Below are 21,695 nucleotides of genomic sequence, written 5' to 3' on the forward strand. Positions count from 1 at the left end.
ATATGTATATATATATATATATCTATTTATGTTTGGGAGATGTGGAAATTTGGTAAAGTTTTCACATTCTCAACACCCTGCACTCAGAGATCTAAGAGTCAATGACATAGTCGTATGGCGTATGCGTTGTTTGAAGAAGACAAAAGAACCAAAATCGTGTCATTCTCGTGCTACACGATTAATTTTCTTCCTAACGATCCTCATTAATCGTGCGAAATAATTGTTTCATTATTGACGTTACGAATACGTGATTTAGTTTTGAATTGAAAATTCGAAAGAACGTCGTTACGTCATTCGTGGATTAAAAATGCGTGAGTTAAAATTAGTATGTTAAAAACCTCTCCGATGTTTGCGGGGCGTTCTATATCCGTTTGGAAGATCGTTAAATGCCTACGCATCTTTCTCGGCGTTAGTCGGCACTACATAATTTCACGGTTCTCTCTTTCGCGTGTAATCAATTTTCATTCACTCAAATCTCGCTCCGTAGACATATCGCATCGATTAATTCATATCGATCGTACTTCTTCGTCTTCCGACATATACTACTCCTGCATTGTTCGTATGCACGTAGGTACTATATAATTTCTCGTACGGATGTACGAGGGTGCTTGTAAAAACAAAAAAAAAAAAAGATAGAAAAAAAAAGGAAAGAAAAGAAAAGAAACGTTGTTTCTTCTTAATCCGATGGCATATTCTCGGTAAGTGTTAGAGAGATTAGATTTACATCTAAGGCGAGGACGACGAGGCATTGGTGCGTTTGAAAATATCTTTGAAATCCTCCCCTCGGGGTCGTCTCTGACTTCTCTCGAATGTTGCGACGCGACGCGACGCCGCCGTCGTTCTCTCTCGGTAAGAAGCCGGCTGCACAGAGTTGCCTCCTCAAATTCCTAAACTATTAATATTACATAGTTATTTCTGTAACGGACCTCTTACTAGGAACGCCAACGTGTTCCTTCAAGCTTTACGCGCTCGCACCTCGCGTCTACTATCATAAGTTGGCCAATTTTTGGTATTATACTTTCGAAATTGAAAAATGATGAAAATTTTTTTTTTTCATAGATGAATGTTTTTTTTTTTCACTTATTTATACCGGTACATGTTTATTCGAGGTGCTGCTATGCTAAATTTTCTCACTTATGCCCATTGAAAGTCTAATTGAAAATAACAGTGCTCTAACCATTCGTTATTTTTATTCATGTTTTATTCGATGGAATTTAAAAATGTACATATAAATCAGTCTCAACGAAAGTTCAAGTATTTGTGAAAACGCAACAGTTTGACTAAAAGAGAAGAAAAATAATAGAGAGAAAATACGTTTTCTTACGTGACAGCAAACCAAATCATTAATGTTCTAGTTATGTAAAGGATAGATTTAAAGAATTCGGCGTTTCTTTATTTTATAATACATACTCCAATTAAGACAAATGATACGAATTGTGCTCTAATGACGTAACAGTGAGTATTACACATGTACAGCGGTGAATAACGTGTTATTGGTGCCGTATTATTCACTTTTTTATCACCATCCCCCCCCCCCACGCGAATGTATCGCCGTGACGTAAATTCAATGATTATGGCAGCCGCTCTGATATCGTTTTATCGGTATCAATTCCATGTATCAAGCACCTCGCGTTTCAATGTAACAAAGAAAAATATGACTGCACAATAGCGTGATGTGATGTAATCGTAATGGTTACCCTAATTTACTCGTTATAGTCAAAGAATCGGTATCTCTATAATGTTAATGGTAAAAATTGCGGACTTTTAAAGTTTAGACTATTCGACGATTTTCGTTTGATTTTTTATATTACGCCTACTGTTACGAAAAAGTTACAAAAAAGAATAAAACACATTTTCAATATAAATTCAATTTGAAACGAAAAATTTCAGATTATTGCATTTAATAGTAACAAAACCGTCGGGAAGGCAATTTTTTTTTTTTTTTTTTTTTCTAACTGACCACTCATATCCGGTGGAAACTTCTTCCTGCGGCTGGACTGTTTGCCGTTTCTCAATAGGTGGTTTTAAAAACCAGGATACGGTTCTTTGCAATTATGTGAGAGCTGCAAGGATGAAGGGAAAGTATTTTTTTTTACCACATTCAAGGAAACCGGTGGTTTCCCTTACACGATAAGACATGATATTTTCCTGCGGTCATGGTGTAGATTATAACCGTTTATATACTTGTGCGTAGAAATTATCGCTACGCCAATTCTCGATTAGCGTAACAATACACGCGCAGCTTTTTTCACGTAAGACGAAAGTCCGAAATCGTAGTAGATTAGAAAATTACTTTATCACAAGAATGTACTGGCGTAAAGTACCTTGCCTCTCTGGCAAGAAAGAAAAAAAATGCAAGTCTCTCTGCAACGCGATTTTCGAACACACGGAGACGTTGAATGGTCGCTGCCTTGGTGAAAATATCATCGTACCTCATTAACGTAGGAACGTAAAGAACGGCTGTAAAAAAGTATAACGAGGAAGTGAAATAAGCTTAAATATTCGAGTCGGGGAAAGATGCATTCAAGGGAGAAGTGGACCCCGCTTTAGTTGCGCTACCTCTTTCTTTCTTTATTTCTTTCTTTCTTTCTTTTTTTTTAAACGAGATAATTTGACGCAAGGGCTGCTCAGACTGCCTACCCACTCACTATAGGTATACGTATATACCGTGCGGCCACCTATATACACACCAGAGACTACAACCTATAGGCGTATTGATCCGATACTTACACACTGGCAGGTAAATTTGCACACAAACGTACTTATGCCTGTACGTTTAGGTGTCGCGAAACCGGAAGGGAGGAACTTGATGGCTATAGACACACACACACGAACACACACACCCTGCAATTTCGTTACACGGAGCTTTCATTCTCTGATGCTGCAATTTTGAACAAACTCCTGTCGGAGAATTTTTCACATTTAATCAGAAAAATTTCTAGTCCAGTTTCTCATACCGGTAATAACGAAAAATACGAAAAATACACAGATTCGATTGTAGTTTAAATATCCCATTAGAAAGACTTAATCTCGCAGAGAACTGACGAGAAAAATTAATCATCTCCGAATTTGACGGACACCGATTGTGAGTATTAATATTTACAGTTAAATAACGATTGTCGGAAATAAATGATTATTGTCAACGAAACGAAACAAGTTTCATTTTTTTTTTTTTTTTTATCTGCTCTTCTCGTTAGTTGGAATAATTCTGATAGATTACCGCACTTGAGTGTTTCAAAGTTTCGAATCCTTACGTCTGGCGATCGATCCTCGTCGACGACAATTGTCCTCGTTATAACCTGAAGCGTGTGATTGTTATCATCTTTTTTTTCTTCCCTTTCTTTGTTCCAGGGGGCGAAAGTAGCGACGCGCCGAAAAAGAAAGGCTTTTTCAAAAGCTTCTGGAAACGTTCGAGGCATTATTCTCTTGAAAACCAATAGCCCAGGTGCGGCCGGTTGACGAGCCGTCAAACCAATAATAATCTTCATCATCACCATCGCGGCAGTGGACACGTCGCCAATACCGCAACTACTCTCTCGAATCCGTGCTGTTGTATCGTACAGTAAAGGGGAAAGAATTTCTCTCTGGCATAGAGGAGAATTGCGGCGAGAAGATTCGAATGAAAAACGTTGCCCAATTTCCCGCGCTGTACAGAATTACGTTATTTCCCACGATAATTCCACGGTATTTCATATTGTCATAATTACCGTTGTTGTTATTATTATAATCATGATTATTATTGTTGTTGTTGTTGAAATTGTGTCCCTTCTCGTCGCAGAAACACAAGTTTAGCGAAATGTCACCCTTTCGTCAAAATTTCAACAACAATTTATACCGTCACGCGGTATTGGTAAGGGCTATTGTTGTTTGTTTTATTTCTTCTTATTTTTAAATTCTTGTCAGAGAGAAGAGCGCCTTGGTGGTAATAGGAATAATTTATCGTGCTTTTTCTAACGCGAAAGTAATGTACCTGTTTTTGTCCCCGCGAAGAACGCGATTGTGGAGAAAGGTTTTATTTAGGTTTTTATCGCGTCTGCGAATGTAAGCCGGTTCCTCGACTTTACGTATAATATACTTTGGCAATCGTCTTTCAGCCTTTTCAAATTTCCTAGCTCCTTCGTTCCTCGTAGGAAGTTTCTTGTAAGCACCTATATCGCATTATCGGACAAATGAGGGAGGCACTCGATCGATCTTAAACTGACGTGACTTGCAAGGTGTCTATACATCGGACCTTCTTCAAGATACGGTGGATACAAATGTTGAGTTTCGTTTCTCTTCTATTATCTCGCCATCGATCCATCTGTACTTATCATTAGATCGGCTCAAAATATGCGAAATTTACAAATATCGTATTGTATTCTTGTTGTGCCCTAAACGACGAACGGTGCAAGTGAACGGGAGTTTTTTTTATACCTTTTTATACCACGAACAAACGTCAAATATCTTACGAATCGATACGATTTTTTATATTATACAACACTGTTTAGATATTTTCGTCGTTTGTTTATCCGCTTGACTTCTATTTTACGTAATAATCCTACTGCTGGATATTATTAAGGATTTGAAAGATTTAATGATTGTTAAAACTTTGAAATCTATCTTATCATTCGAAGCTTGAAGAATATGAAAGGAAAAGTTAGAATTGCCAAAGGTTTTTATGCCGAGCTATGTTATTCGGGGGGGGGGGGGGGGGGGGGGGGGGGGTGAAGGAAAGATTTTTGTCTTTTGGGATGACATTTTGTTTTCATTTACGTGAGTATTAACGCTATACCGAATTATATATTGTATCTATGGTAATGTGATGAAATAGAAAAAATTGAAAGTGTTCTAAACTGCAAAGTTAGTAATCACCTTCTTACATAATTATACTGACGCAAATTGAATTTAATATCACATTTGCATAAAATGTCGCGAGTGCGTTATAATGTTGTATATTAAATCACGATGTACTGCAGTTTTTTCTCCCCTTCTTTTTCGTGTATACAAACCGAAAGATTTAACAAGATTGCGACAATTTCTACAAAAATGTCGCACGTATTAAAGATCGTTACCATGCTAGAGAAGAAAAAAAGTTGGATCAGGTAATTTATCGACCGATTTTGACGAATAAATGAATTCTCGTTTCTATCTTTTTTTTTTTTTCAAACTGTAATAAAATAAAGCAAACGATTGATCTAAAAATTATACGGTGTGATGGAAAAAAGTATTAATACAAATTTCAACTTAATGTTTTCCGTTGTGTAATACCTTTTTTCCTCAACACTCACCGTCTACGTGAACCTAGTAAAAAGTTGATGTAAAATGATTCTGAATCACTCTGAGTTGCGGTGAAATTTTCGCAAAGAATCTAATCCAAATTTCTTCTAAGATATTTCTATTCATTTTCGTATTTTTTTTCTCTTTCTTTGTAATTAATAACTCGTACAAGTGAATATATACTTGCGGTGTATTATATATATATTTGTATAGGATATGTTTAACGGAGATATAGACGCGTATAATATGTGAATGTATATATATATGTGTATATATATATATATATACATATATACATACATACATGTATATATATATTATACGTAGAATACGTGAAATATTTAATATATATACACGAATATGGACGAATGAAGAGAGCGTTATTAACGATAATATATATCTATATTGATATTATTATGATATATAAGTTGATAGAATCATTGACATGTTGTAATATTACTAATGAACAATATGGTACATTATATAATAAATTATAATACAATATTCAGTATAACGCAATGAAATATACCGATACAATGACGTGCGAGATTTAAAGTTACAACGTTACATAACGACATACTTAATATAGATTTAATGAATTAATTGCTGAATTAATCGATTATCTATTATACATACGCTCGTGAAATTGCTCGTATAAGCGTATTAAGGAGATGTATATCATGTTGCATTAAATCATTGACATAGGCTCTGCACTGCTGAAGGAACGAATAGAGGTGGTGGTGTGACGCTGGCACCAATCACCTTGATATCTTTTTAGCACGCGCGCTGAAATCTAAATCGTAGGTATATTTATTTACATACCATACATATATACATATTACACATACAAATTTGAATACTAAAAACCATTGAATATTAAATATTAAATACCAAATACTAATCGATAATCGATATATACGTATAAGACATGTGTGCATATTATATGTGTACGTATAATGCATGTACGCTGCGGAGTGCTTCAGAATTATACGAAACCAGTTGGTGTCATTTTTTCTGTTTTTGCCGTGTGTACAACGGATAATTCGAATCTTCTTTTTTTTTTTTTTTTATTCAAGTATAGAATTTGTTTTACCGGATCATTTCTCGTCGCACCATTTAAGTATATCAGACATTTCAAATGAAATTAAATTACCGGTCACATGTAACACGTGATATGTATAATTCGGAAAAATTTCACATCCACGCATTATATGTATGTATATAGGAGGTAAGTTACGATTTTGTCTAGTTATTTATACCGCGCTCATTGCAAAATGTTATCCGCGAATTACGTGTGTATGTTACATTATACATACACTTTTACTGTAATACATTTATCTATTATTATCATCTGAACATTCCGTCGTCCCGTTTATGGTAATTTATGTCTGTGTATATAATTCCTTGACCCGATTTCTCAATTTTGGTTTTTTTTTTTTTTCTTTCTCTTCAATTTTCTTCATGCATCCTCATCAATACATAACTTTCGCGCAGTAATATTATATTATTTTCGTTTTAATTGGTCGAATGCAGTAAAACAACCGTGATGAAGATTAGACTTCGTATATTACAATTCATATTACGTTATTACGAACTTCGAACAATTGAAATACGTGAAATATACCCACCTATTTTCGAAAATTCCAAATGATCAATTTTATATTTTACGCGCGCATGAGAATAAATGTGTTGTTACATTTGTATTTTTTTTTTTTTAATTTTTTCATAAATTACCGCGCACTTTGCAAACTCATAATCTACTCACTGTGTAGTCAACTTGAAAACAGCTTTCAAATTTTAATTTGTACTGCGCCACGTACTTTCATTAACACAACGCTTACTTTCGTAACATTCGTTACTTCCACTAATTGCGAATATACTGTCTCGAAATTAAACATTATACATTCAAGGTAAATAGCTAAATACCAAAGTTATTTTTATGAATTATTGACACTTATTCTATTAGTATTATATTATTATTTTTGTTCATTTTTCACTATTGTTGTTGCTAGCCAACTCTTACTTCATTAAATTAATTCCAATCGTTATAATTACTGTTATGCTTTATTAAGTTCTTTTTTAAATCCAAGTTCAGTTGAATTTATCCAATGGGCATTACGATTGAATAGTTTTTCGAGTTTACTATTTTTTGTCAACAATGAGATAATTATCCGGAAACTGGAGGAGTAGCTCTTACAACTTTGACGATGTACTAGATCGATACATCAGTTTTAGAGTAAACTTCAGTCGAGTATATAAATGCAAATAGGTACAACGTGAATTGCATAATACGCCGAAAGATTTTCATTTAAGAATTGTATACTTATATGCTGCGTGTATTCTATTAAGATTGAATTACAGTATAGAATTTTTCGCGAAGTTTTGTCATCTATTCAAATTTCCAAATGAAATCCAAAGAAACAAAACAAGAAGCAAAGTTTAATATTACACACATGCTGAAGGCTGCCGAAACGCGAAGAGAGAAAATAATAGCAACAACTTGAAAAACGACTTGTTTATTTTCAGGGGGGAAAATTGTCATTGAAAAACGCTGCTCCGATTTCAGGCGACACGATAACAAAAGAGAGAGAAATTTTATTGAGCTCATTCTTGTTACCTATTTAAAAAATCACAATCGTCGTGTTATAGTATATAGAATACCTCAAATAGTAGCCAATTCAAATTCACCTTCACTACATGCCTTATAAATAAATACTATATATTTAATCCACGTATCATACATTAGAATAACCTATAGACATCATCTATAATTCTTCCTAGATACTAAACACCGTTTCAGCCTCAGGTTGTAGATCAAATGAAAAAAATAAATAAATAAAGAAAAAAACATTAGATGAGAGGGGGGAAAAACGAAAGAAAACCATTCACAATGATTCTTGACACGATATACTTGCATAACAAATCTTAATTATTATAGATCCTAGGTATTTATGGTTGTAATATAGAATGCATACAATTTATTTTCGAAGTTATTCGAATAATTTTTTTCACACATGTAGCTAAACTTTATCATCGGCATTTACAAACCACGCGATAACCACTCTAATGTATATTTAATATTATGCGAAAATAGTTTGTATAATCATTGTTTACAATTCGAAGAGAAACAAAATTACTTTGCACGACGTAAAGAATAAAAATTAAACCGTGTGCACAAACTCGCGAACGAACAACCATCGAATAGTTTCAAACTTTAGTGTAACAAAACGTAAGAATTGAATCATACGAGATGTAGTAAAGCAACAGCCAGGCGTATAAAATTCTTGTAATATTGTTTTACAGTAATTATCCTTTACCTGCACTTTTTATAAGCTTGTTTAACATGCAGCAAACTGATGTGTGACGTTGTAGCGAAAATTATTGCAAGGCTGTTCATTCGCTTACAAAGAATAGTAACGACTACCACGATATCGACAATAATAATGATAATGCTAATAATAATGATACTAATAATAACAATAATATACGTACCAGGCAGAAGCAATATTGAAACCGCGACGTAACCTGTTTTTTTCCCATTTATATGCATATATTATATTTTTAGTTAGAAAACGTGTCTTTTACGAATATATGGTCAATTATCCATTGAACTGCGAAGTTTCGAATTTAGTTCTCGGCACCATTTGACATAAGATAAAAAAAATTTGAATAAAACATGCTAAGATTGAAAAAAATGAACAATTCCAAATGACTTTTTCGTGGATTTAATTGATTTTACGCGAAAAATTTAGTACAAAATCCATTGATATACCTTTATGATATTGTCACTATTATTATTATTATTAATATCATTAGATATTACAAAAACTGTCAAATTATCGGGCAGTGTCAACTTCATATGGAACCTACGAGTTTTAATTGACGTTTATCTAACAATTGCAACAAGCCCACTTTAATCGGGTTATATCATTATGCTGCGGCGTTTCGTGAATTTGGGCGCATAGCTGCGTTTCTTCGAATTTAAAAATAAATTATCCAACGGATAAAGAGATTAATTTGAAAAAAAAACGAATGATCTAGTTTAAAAATATAAGGGAGAAGTGAACAACTAAAAACAATTCATATGCCATACTACATCACGTGTATATCAATATGTTTAGCACCGTTTTTACTACTGCCCAAGTGAGTTTGTGAATCGGAGGTGAAAAAAAAAAAAAAGAAGAAATATATGTGTATAATTATTGTCTAATATTATGATAACAGTAACATTGATAATTATGTAATGTTGTATAGTATTATACGTTGGGCGTAAGTAACTTTATAGGTACGGGACAGAAGACGAACGAGTTTGTAGATTGCAATTTTTAAGTTCCCATGAGGTAATAGTCAAGATAATAATTATAACGATAATGATAATAATAATATTAATATTAATAACTGATAATTATCGTTAACTCAATCAATTGTTATAAAAGTAGGACCTAGACTTTTGCATGTATATTTGGTGTTTAGGGACAAAGTATTAACACTAAAATAATAACACTTTCTATCATCAAAATCTAGGTAGTTATGTAATAACACACGTGCATAAATACGTATTATTATAATAATTCACTGCAGACACACAATCAGACGATATATAGATTCATTATACTACTTTATTAACAAAGAAAAGACATTTAAAAAAATACATACGCACATTATGCAATTTTGTATACCTACCGTAGTAGAGCCGTTAAAATGCTGCATAGATATTTTATAAGAATGAAACAAAAATAAAATAAATAAATCAATAATCTATGAAGGAATTAATTCGTTGTATGTTTACAGATACTCGCACGACACATCAAAATTCCTTGAATTATTGATAAATATTTTTTCGGATTTTTGAATGAAAATTATTCGTGTTTGATTTGATCCTTATTTCTTTTCTTGTTATTTTTACCAATCAACGAGATCGAGAGACTTGTTTCGAATTATACTCTGTCGGATGTGAAATTCTTGGTTATCTGTAAAGTTTGAAAATTTTGTCAAACATCGTGTCATTTTGAGAATAATCGGTGCATGTGCAACTAACTCTCTGTGAAAATCAGTCCCCCGTTCATTGCACGAGAATTCTCTTTCGTGAAAAGTTACGAGAGCCTTACAATCGAAGTGAAACTCATATTCTCATTTCTGAATCTTACGACGATTAGGTAGTTTTATCAGAAATTGTTGTATTCGTTGATTTCTCTGTAACCACCATGAATTTCTCGTGATCGATGAATTGGAATAAATTTTAGGAAATCTAAAAAAACAGTTCTTTTATATCGTTCCGTAAACGTTGCGATATTAAATTTCACGGATTGGTCTGAAAGAAGGCTGCGCCAAGCTCGATTGAAGTCGATATGACGAGACAAAACCTATATAAGTATCTACACATACGTACGTATGCCTATGCGTATGCTTAGTATATAACCGGTTTACCCGTTCTAAAATCGGTCAATGATCTCAGTGTGCCGATCGTGAAATGAGGTACGTATGTACATTAAATCCGTACAGCATCAAACCGTCGATGATATTCGCTGACCGATCAATTTTTTTTGCCATATTAAAATAAATATTCACCAATATTTTCGTAGTTTTGACAAATAATAATTCACGATAAACTACAGATACTTACCTTCGAGTTGTATTATCGTAGGTCGATTGTGTTCTATAGGAGCAAGTCGTTTCCCCATTATGGAGAACCAATTATACATCTCACGGTGAAATGAAAACTTTTTCATCATAGTTCTACTTGACATATGAAAATTAAAAACGTTTTCGCACAGTGTTTGTCTGATTAGCAGAATACTTTCAACGATATTCGTCGGAAGCATTAGTCCAGGTTGCGAAAAAATAAAGCGAGTCAAAATTTAGCTTCGTACTTCCAACATTTCAGGGACTGTGCAAATGATTTTGTCTAACGGAACAAGTAACATAAGAAACAATATTGTTCATGATTGCCAAAATGGCCATGACTGAAAATCAAATATAACTCTTTATGCAAACATTCGCCACAAATTGAAACCAAAATCGCTCTAATTTCCCCGAGTTCTAGTTTGCAATCGGAATTTTCGCTGACTTGCTCCTTCAATCTCAGTCTTTTGTTATTCTACCCAAGGATAAAAAGTAAAAGAAACTGGGGATTGAATCGAATGATGAACACACGCACGTACACCACTTTATACAAATTTATTGTTATTATTATTATTATTATTATTATTCTTAACACATTCTTAATTTTGATGTATGCAAATCGAGGAAATAGAAAGAAAAAGAAGAAAAAAAAAGAAATAACACTACGCTTAAAAGGAATTATACGTTTTACAAAGCTAATATATCTAATATCCACGTTTCAAGTTCAAGACACAGATTGCGCATCCGAAGGGACAAATAATGGTTGCCTGACAACGAGAGTTATACAATTACTTGAATTTTATTCTCCATTCATTAATCCTTGTATTATCAATCATCAATCATTAATTATTTTTATTTATCATTAATTAGCAATTATCAATAAAAATCGTTACATAATAGTTGAGGTGCTACTGCTGCTGCTGCTGCTGCTGCTGCTTTGATGTTATTCCTTTTTTTTTTTCACTTTTCATTTTTCTCACCGCTAATGTACTGCTGCTCCTCTTGCTTACCGTATCAAACAAACAGAGTGCAGTGAGGCATTGTTATACATACATAATGATTCGTATATTTATAATCAATTATTATTATTGTTATTATTATTATTACAATATATGTATATAACATACCAAAACCCCCTACTACGTGTTCAGCTCGAGGGAAAGAAAGAACGAAATAAAGGAAGAAAAGAAGAAAGGAGAAGAGAAAGAACAAAGCATTGCAGGCGTGAAGAGAGGTTTAGCGAAGCTGCAAGGGTTAGGGTGAAAAAAGTTATACGTGTGAACTTATTTTCATTTCAGCATTTGAGAATAATAATATACTTATTGATTTTCCGAACAAGCTTAAAAATAAGCTCCCTCGCCTTCCCTGCCCTTACCCTTTACTCCGAAGACGTAATTTCTCTTATGTCCGATCGCTTTTCATTCGCAACCCTACATCAAAGCGTGGATACGTATAAGCATTGTTTTATTACACGCTCGGCGCAGATTTTAAAATATCTCCGCAGTCTATCTTGTTTCGCGCCACCCTTTCTTAAGACCACACAAGACGCTCTAGATGCACATACATACGCACACGTGACACGATCGGATAGCGCGCAGCTCTTTGACACTTTTCTTTCGTTTGATAATTAACAGTTTCCTTTGTAAATTTCTGCCTCATATTGTCAGTTTTGTTCATTTCTTTCCTTCTACTTTTCTTTCATCTATATAAAATTGAACATTTAAAGAAAAGTTGAAAGTTAAAGATTAAAAATTAAAATTAAAAGTTATAAATAACAAAAATAACCACAATCACACGCAAAGCTTATCCCCGTTGCGCAACATCCTCTCTTACCGCGCCGCGATAACGCTCTTGGTGAAATTCATTCTATTGTATATATTAAAAGAACCATCGCAGCACAAGCATATCTGTAACCTTCTTAATAATGATAATAATGGAATAATTATAAAATATCGATCATAATAGTAGTAATAAAATCAAAATTATTATTAATAATAATAATAATAATAATGATAGTAATAATCACTTTGAAGCATCCGAAAGCGTTTACCCCAAAAAAAAAAAAAAATAAATAAACAAATATGATTAAACCATCGAAGGAGAGGAACAGATGATATTGGTGATGAAACGGCGGAAACGGATTCAGGATTCGACGTACCTTTAACCGAGTCGCCCGATTCACTTTACATTCGCTCTCTCTTTCTCTCTTTCCGTATCCTCTACTCTATCGGACTGACTGCAATACATTATTATTATTATTATTATTATTACCATTATTCAATATCGTCGTTATTACTGTTATTATTATCATCATTAACTTATCATTATTGTTATTATTAGGTTTATAATTAAGGTGTGTGTATGTGGTTAGCAAAAAAGCGCCGTACGCACAAAATACAGGCGGTGTAAAATTGATGATTTAGCTGTATGCGATTGTTAGTTACTTTATTTAATGATGGAGTAGACGAATGAAATTCGGAGTGTGGATTTTACGTAAGTGCGCACATGTCTCTCGGCAATGGAGATTTGTATTGCAGAACTTTTCTCTCGTCTCTGCGTTGTGCATTTAAACTTCATTCGTACGCGTATATATATATATATATAATGAAAAGCAACAAACAAGCGCCGCTTACACGTGTAAGGTTACGAGTTTCGTTTATAAACCTGTGGATATTATTATTTGCCACCTTATACGTGTATAATACGAAGAGGCCGGATGGGGAAAGGGGTTACGGTTAATCAGTCGTGTGTGTCTCATCATATTCTGTCGCAATATTATTGCAGTGATGGTAAATTGATTTCTGTTCTTGTTACTTCTTCTGTTTCAGTATACATTTATTTATTTATTCATTTATACGTGTGTTGTTATATAGGTATGTATAAACTTTTGCTGCTTGACATTTGATCCGGATGTGTCGGTGTGTGGAGTATACAAACAAGGGCAAGCTTAACACGATATTCATATTCATTTCATTTTTTCTTTACTCTTTCCATTTCGGGACTTCGACTCTTCTTCTCTTAACGTTTTCTACAGTAATCACCGAATACCGCAGCAGACGCGGACACGTGTGTGCTTGCGTACGTCAATATTTCTCCAAAATGTAATTACTCGCTAACGCAAATTACTCGCGATGCATTTTCTTTTATTCTACATATTTTTTTTTTTATCATTTATTTATTAAAAACTTTTTTTCCATCATCATCATTATTATTATTATTATTAATATTAATATTATTATTTTGGCTATCAGTTCGTAATGCAGCATCTTTTTTCCTACTCATTTTTCTTCTTTTTCTTCTTCTTAGATTTTTTTTTTTCCCCCTTTCACGCGCTGTTTTTCTCGCTGTTTGTTCGTCACATCAAGAGGCAGACTGGGCAGCAGTCTCGTGGCGGACCATACGGCTTTTGGCGCATCTCATTCACTGTCATTAAAATAATCGACCGTATCATTATTATTAATATTAGATATTTTGTTGGGGTCCCAGAGGTTACTGAAACATAAAACCAAAAAAAAAAAGACACATACAACAAATTTTCTCATACGTTTCATCGGTGTTTTTTTCTTTCTTTTTTTTTTTCCTTGTAATATCTTACAATGCAACATACGTATAAAACTGAAGAACGAAATTATGCATTGCGTGAATTTATTTAGCGAGTTTATCCGACGACTATGAGTAAGTTTAAGAAATTGATTTGTATCATTGCTGTGTGCGTTCTTTTAATTTATAACTGTTAGAACTAAAATCTAACACAATTTATATTTCTTTTCGTTATTGCATTAAGTATAAAGTGCATCGCGTAAATCTAAAGTGTCTCGCGTCACTGCTGATTTGACAGAAATTGCAGAACTAGATCCGTATAGAGCGAACAGCTGACGCCAGTCGTCAGGTTCCGGTTTCTGGAATTTAATAACCGACCAAAGTGTTATAAAGACATCTATTTCATGTGAGGGACGTTACAGACAAATTCAAGCAACCCTCACAGGGCGCTTGAATATTTAATTTTAAATGTTGCTTTTCATTTTTCAGTTAACATAGAAACCGCACGTATTAAATCGATGTGATGAAAATATTCCGGTGGACAGAAATAATCGATTTTCACATCTGTACAAAAAGGAAAATTCGGTTAAAGTTACAAATCAAATTTTCGAATGCTTTACGCCCCGACTGTGAGTTTATAATATACTTCATAACTTGAGTCATCGACTACTGTAGTTTATTAATTACTTTGATGAAAAATGTTTGCCATTTCTTCCGTTCGATTTCGATAACTGTCAAAAATCACTCGTCGAAAAAAATGTTAATTAGAGCAACGAACCTAATAGCCACAGGACACAAGGTAGTCGCCAAGTTTCTCGACGACTGAGGCAGCTTGTTGCGGCTGGATTGGATCTTCATATAGCGAAACTACAACCGCCTGCGTCGTCTTCATGCAGTGGACACCGACCTTGTTCAATTTCGCCCTGATCACCCGGTCCGTACCGGACAAGTAGATATATCTGTTGCCCGCCAAGGTAACACCCGATGACGTCAAAATGTCTTGTTTGTCAAAGCCCTGAACCAGCCTGAGCAGCTCGTCTTTACTCACCTGGAACACAAGAAATTTATACACATTTAATTTCATTATTCATAACAATTATTCGTTTGTCCGATCAGACTATTTTAAGAATTTACAACCAATTCTTTAAATTACAAATAAATGCGGAATCCATCGATTATAATTAATCACAGCAATCTCATCAGACAGCGCGTATACTTTAGTCTATATAAACAATAGATTCGTTATTTGAGAGTCGATGGAATAACCGTATTATAAAAATACTCTCCAGTAAATGAGGGAAATATCTCGACGACGATGATGATGATGATGATAATAATAATTATTATTATTATTTACATGATATTATAACTGCGATGCCAATGAAAAAAGCCAATCAACTGATTAATTAACATTTTCGCAACTACGAATTATTCCGTTAGTCGAAGACTCTATATGTCCAATAAGTCAGAACACAACCACCGTGCTGAGAAATGAACTTCGATACACGTAACAATTTTGCAAGAATTATATTTGCCTAATTTTATACCTAACTCGTTATTTCTGTGCTGCAACTGCATATTAGTATGCTTGTAATTTGAATTCGGAAGACATCAAAGGCTATTGAGTAAAATCACGACTCCGGATGTAAGAATCACATACGCAAAAATAGCGCGACCATTCGAATTGAATGCAGACTACCGCGCGCATACGAAAATAATATTTCATCCTTTTACTGATAATGAATTTAGAATTTCTGACCTCGTACTTTTTATCACCGGAAAATTGTAAACAATCTACAATTGCGCCCAAATTCACCAAAAGTGAACGACATCATTGATACAATTTAAGTACAATAATTACAAACTAAAGATTGAAAAATGGCATATGATCAAAGCGATTATCGCGTGGTTCAATATTTGTTTGGACTTGGTTATAACGGTGCTGGCAACTTGTCGGCCGATAAATCTGCAATATTTTTTCGTACGTTATAGGTATGTGCGTATGCGCACATAATGCAACGAGCCAAACGGAACCACCAACTATCGTAATCTAGTCAAAGCAGTCTGACAAATCAGTCCACAACCGACCGCCGTCCGAGCAGCATCTATACCTATACGTAATAATTTACGCTTGTTATACTATCAGCGTGTATTTCGACCCTGTAAGCCGCTGGCCTTGACTGGAAGACGGTAGACAGGCCGGCATTAATCGATTACTCAGAGGAAGAGGAAGAGGAAGAGCTGTTTCGAACTGATACGAGGAGGGAACCGTGCGTTTTGTTTTCATTCTCGATTGCCATGAAAAATCTGGCCAGAATTATAATGGTGCGGTAACATCTGTCAACGGTGCGCGATACAACCTATTCCACGTGTATATATGAATACGGCTTATTAATGTCAGCTCGGAACGCTCATCAGCTGTTACAGTTAGGTATAGGTCATCCCACCTTCTAATAAGCATACAGAGTATTTTTCACCCCACTCCCCACACCCGAATCTAACTTCGAATCGCGAGAAGCAGCGAACCGAATATCACAGAGGTCAATTTTAATTTGTAATTTTTGAATAACAGGCCCGATTTAACGTAATTTTCGTCTTTGTCAATTTATCAGGCGAGTGGTTCATCAATGCCATCACCAGGCAACAAAATTCAGTCCCAGCGGAAATGATCGCAGGTACCCCTCTATTTGCAACAAAGTTAAGTTCCTTCACTTTTATCAACTGTAAGATTTTTACATATGGTACTAATTTTAGATACAGTCTCTTCTTAATCCGCAACTTGCGCGAAAAAAAAAATTTCCTCGTCCCGTAAATAGAAAAACATTACAAAGGGAATGTGGATTAATTAACATACGAATTAAAATACGTGAGCGAATAGGTGTTTGAAACAAAAAAAGGGATAAGAAAAAAGAATTTCATACCAATTGTCTCTTTCGATTCATATTTTTGATTTGTCGTTTTTTTTTTCCACCTGACATCAGGAATCTCGCAACTTACTTTCCGTCATGTATAACATCACGGTGTGGGGCGCGCGCGGGTGAATAATTTATCACTTTCAAAGAACCGTTGTTACTTTCTCGTTAGTAGGTATAAGGTGACGTCAGTCACGAATACCCAAAAGGCATACCTGAACAGCTAATTTGTACACATTTTTCCAAGTGATCTCACTGTCAGAGTCGTTAGGCGCGTAGCGTCACACGCGCATTATATACCAAAATATGCAATGACTGTTAGGATGTATCGTTCGTCACTCAGCCTCGGCGATTTCTACGCCTTCATACGTACGTCATACGTTCCTTATCCTCTCATCCACCGCTTATACTCTTATCTTCAATATGATGTTAGTCGCTGAGTTTTTTCTTTCGCGTTTACGATGCCGATTGGATTCGGTTCCATCTTTTTATCCTATTTCGTACAACTCATGGAAACCACTTCAATTAATGCATGCAGGATACATACATTGCAAAGATTACCATCGGTTTTATAGAAGCATTCGCGTTCAATGCGGATGGAGTAGTAAAAGAACTTCAAAAATATAATGCAATCTTTTCAATCATCTGATTAACAGACAATTATGTAGAAATAATCATGAACGTGCCTCGCAGAACGTATCGAACAAACACATACTCAGTTTAATGGACGCGGATTTCGCAGATAAAAAAGTGTGCGCTAAATTATTTTCTCTTATCATCAAACAGATACGGCGAAAGTATGTAATCTTAATTCCTCAATGTTGTTACTATTCGCTGAAAGAGGAAAACCGCCCAGGTCCCTATCCTTCCGCGATTTTTCAACATTGATAGCTTTTTGTCCTCTCCATGTAATTTGGCAAAGACAAAAGCAAGTACGTTAATATACCTCACATATAAAATAATTATAATTATGCGCATGCTGTTCAATTTTTTTAATATTATTTCTTACTTTTTGCGCATGACACCAAAATGTGACATACCTGTACACGTAATCGCCTTAGTTTTAAATTTATCCCAGTCTCAGCTTTGTACAATAGTTCGTTTTCTGATATACGGTTCAAGGACAGTTAGTCAAACGATCTCATTGTTCGCGCAGTCTGAGATTGCACCTGTACAGTCGGTAATATATACATACATATAGGTACGTATACCGCGCAAGAGTGATAAATGATCGATAAGAAAAATTGTTTCACTGCAGAGAATAATGATAATTTCCTACTTGTTGATCGTAACGGTCACCGGCAGATCTAGAATGCCGGTAGTTAAAAAAATTACGAGTGTCTACACGAAATGTTTGTTGCTTTAATGGCTTGGAAACCGATGCGCCCATTTTCCACATAATTTTTCCCGAACTACACGTTCAAGGTTGGATAATAAATTGAGTGTCTGTAACTCAAAAGGGGAATATTCCAGTAACATACAATTTTGATTTCGAGTAAAGTCTTCGCGATACGGAAAATACTTGGAAAGTGATAATACGAGGACCGGGGTAACTGGGTAAGCTGCCTGGAAAATGAGTCACCCGAGCGACGAGTGGTGTGCAGTCGTGACCGTGTTGTATGAATCACACAGTCAGTCGCCCTAATCTCTTGTCTGGCATCCCGCTCACTAGCTCCGGGAGCCTAGCCAACCGACTACAGTGCCGTCGAGCCAACCGGCCGGCCGGTGCTCAAGGCGCCCCCCGACTGTCGCCATGCGGGAAATCGGGAGTCGACGTTATCCTGCGACCTGGGTGGATGCATATTTGAAAAAGAAAGAGAAACAAAAGGTAAAAAGACATGAAAGGGAATGACTTTGGCTGCCGCAAGGGTGGCAGGTTTTTTCGTTGAAATAAAACGTGGAATAAAAAGAGAGAAAAATACCAACCTAACGTTTATTTCGAATCTTGTCTTCTCGATCACGTATGCTATTCACATGGCCATGCAGCATCATCGTGGTGGAAAATAATCCACGTGCCGTGCACAGGCACTCGCTTTACCACGGTGATTTGATTATTTAACATGTTTGGAAGTAATTATAACAGTAGTGAATCGAAGAACGATCGATCTAAGGAATTTGCTGGTATACAAAGAACTATGCGTTACAGAACACGTACACCAGGTATGGATTACCAGAAATTGGGAAGTTTTTAATGAATAAATATTCCTGTTGATTAATAACGTTTGAAAATGAAACGAAAAAATGGAATGATAATTAACGTCGATCGATTGCTGAAACGGCTTTAGGTATAAACGATAATTCGCGCTTTCGCCCGTGCACAAATCCCACGTAGCCGGCGGTCGCCATTTTGACATTCGGTTACGGGAAAGTGCAGCAGCAGTCGGCTGACTCTGAGGACGATTCGGCCGAGGAACACGACTTGGGCTTTCACTTAAAAGCGTTCGGTTAACGGTCGATTAGGAAACTGAGATGTAGAGGATAGGCACGGATAACTATCTGGCGAAATCGTAACCTCAGGCAACATCGTTACTAACGAAAATATAAATTGGTAGAACCGAGTCCACACCCTTTGTTCCGATGTATCGAGGATAACTTGAAAATACCTCAGTAAATCGTGGATCGTTTCATTTCTCTTTCGCACACGGTTAAAGGCGCGACGGATCGATTGTGACTACTTCATCAAGAATGTAGGAATAATTTGAATAAAACTGTCTGCCTTCGGGATAGCCGGGATGGGATTGAATGAAAATCAATTGGAAACGTCGAGAAGGAACGGGATTTTTTATTCCTGATCATTTTAGTTCTGTTGTACGGACTAACCCCAAAGGATATAAGACGCAGATGTACCAGCGGCGGCAGTAAATATTAGCGTGTGTTATTAGAGTATAGTAAAAAGTCGTGTACACGCACGCAGGCTATGATCATGCAGCGGTTGTGGAGAGAAAGAGAAGGAAAGAGGGAGATAGAAAAGAGAAAAAAAAACGAGAGAGAGCGAGAGAGAGACAACGAGCGGTAACGATGTGATGGATTAATTTTGTACTCACTTCAAAACCTTCCGATTTCGCCCATAGATTTCCATCGTGTCCAGCTATAGCTGCTTTCGTAACACATCTCGAAGCGAGCAATTGCTTGTCAACGTAATCCTGCCAGCTCATTTTTGAACACAACGGGGGGAAAGAAAACTATTCGCTACGTCACTAGAGAGACACAACCCGTCACTGACTCAAACTCAACTTCGACTACTCTGTCGTTGGCTGGTGCGGTACAGACCTTGCAGTCGGACTACGGCCTCCCCTAGCTTTGTCGCGATACGCGGCTTTCTGACTCACACTTTACTCGGATGCGCGCACACACGCACGTTCACGCCCTTGTCCCCCAACGGCGTACTTTTTACATCTGTATTCATACGCGGCCGCAGCACAATGCCGCCGGCTCGTTTCACCCTCGATTTTTGCCCGTACAATTCGGGATTTGCTGACACGGGGGTTGGATTATCGTATCGATGTATAAAAATCGCTTCTCTTCGTGACCAATTCACACCTGTAAGGACGGTTTTCATATCCTAACGTTCGATACCGGGGACTAGATTTTTTGCGCGGACTTACTTCCCTCCAGGCATGACACGTCGCGTCTACACGCCAGGTGGCGCATCAGTTTCGTTAAGCCTCGTTTATGTTACGGAATAGCCGTATGAAATCGACTTTCTCAGAAGGGAAGTTATTTGTACGTACCATTCTTTAAAAACCGAGCGCTCCTGTAGACTAACTGATCCGTCGGACACGTCGCTCTCTTCAACGATGGTCGATCATTTTAGAAAATTTCCAAAAATAGAACGACCCCGATCAGTCAATTGAGTTTTTTTACTATCCGTAACTTACGCTTAGATCATCACCATGACCGATGGTCCCGTGAAAGATCGCCGAGTGTAGTCGCAGTTGAATTCAATCCTCCAATTGATAGAATTCAATTTGTACACCTTTTAGAATTCGGTATCGATTTTATTTAAATTCCATTCAATTACAACCCATATGATTCAAACAAAAATCAGAAGTTACGCATGCTAGTTTTACTCCGTGTGTTTTGCAATCTATCTCCTGATAAATTAATGAAACAATTCATCTTGGACGAACCTGCAGATAGTAAGCAAATGATTTCTGAACTTGACTGTAACAACATGATTCACTAATTTAGTACAATATAGTAGAACGCGACCTGCAAATTGACAAACAAGTGTTGGCGGTTTTAGGCAGTCTGTAGCTTACATCAGATCGAAATGACTGCCAGTTTTACTTATTTCTAAATCTTTTTTCCTAAAGGAAAATACTATGAAAGAAATATTACGCAAGAATGAAAAAAGGAAAAATG

The 21,695-nt window shown here is 35.8% G+C and overlaps 2 protein-coding genes across 12 annotated transcripts in view; one reads left to right on the plus strand and one right to left on the minus strand.

Annotated features, from left to right (window-relative positions):
- Nucleotides 1–21,695, plus strand: part of LOC107217733 — a 183,510-nt gene that overhangs the window by 153,742 nt on the left and 8,073 nt on the right. For 6 of the 9 annotated variants that reach the window (XM_046730851.1, XM_015655392.2, XM_015655377.2 and 3 more), the window contains one exon: nucleotides 3,352–9,895. The exons of the other annotated variants lie outside the window; for them this stretch is intronic. In XM_046730851.1, coding sequence (XP_046586807.1) covers nucleotides 3,352–3,440 — 89 coding nt within the window. In that variant the 3' untranslated portion in view covers nucleotides 3,441–9,895. Of the gene's footprint in view, nucleotides 1–3,351; nucleotides 9,896–21,695 lie in introns of those variants that run through there. 9 annotated transcript variants of the gene reach the window in all.
- LOC107217787 (profilin) lies at nucleotides 11,787–20,668 on the minus strand. Of its 3 annotated transcripts, none has more exons than XM_015655460.2 (3): nucleotides 20,375–20,668; nucleotides 15,197–15,466; nucleotides 11,787–14,301 (listed from the first exon to the last, which is right to left on the minus strand). In XM_015655460.2, exons 1-2 carry the CDS (start codon nucleotides 20,483–20,485, stop codon nucleotides 15,197–15,199), a joined length of 381 nt encoding a protein of 126 aa, XP_015510946.1. In that variant the 5' UTR covers nucleotides 20,486–20,668; the 3' UTR covers nucleotides 11,787–14,301. The 3 variants fall into 3 exon arrangements, with proteins under 3 accessions (XP_015510946.1, XP_015510938.1, XP_015510954.1); XM_015655452.2 differs by having other exon boundaries at nucleotides 11,787–14,370; nucleotides 20,375–20,667; XM_015655468.2 differs by having other exon boundaries at nucleotides 14,272–14,777.

The sequence above is a fragment of the Neodiprion lecontei genome, chromosome 2 (genome assembly GCF_021901455.1).
Source record: "Neodiprion lecontei isolate iyNeoLeco1 chromosome 2, iyNeoLeco1.1, whole genome shotgun sequence".
In the NCBI taxonomy this organism is placed as follows: domain Eukaryota; kingdom Metazoa; phylum Arthropoda; class Insecta; order Hymenoptera; family Diprionidae; genus Neodiprion; species Neodiprion lecontei.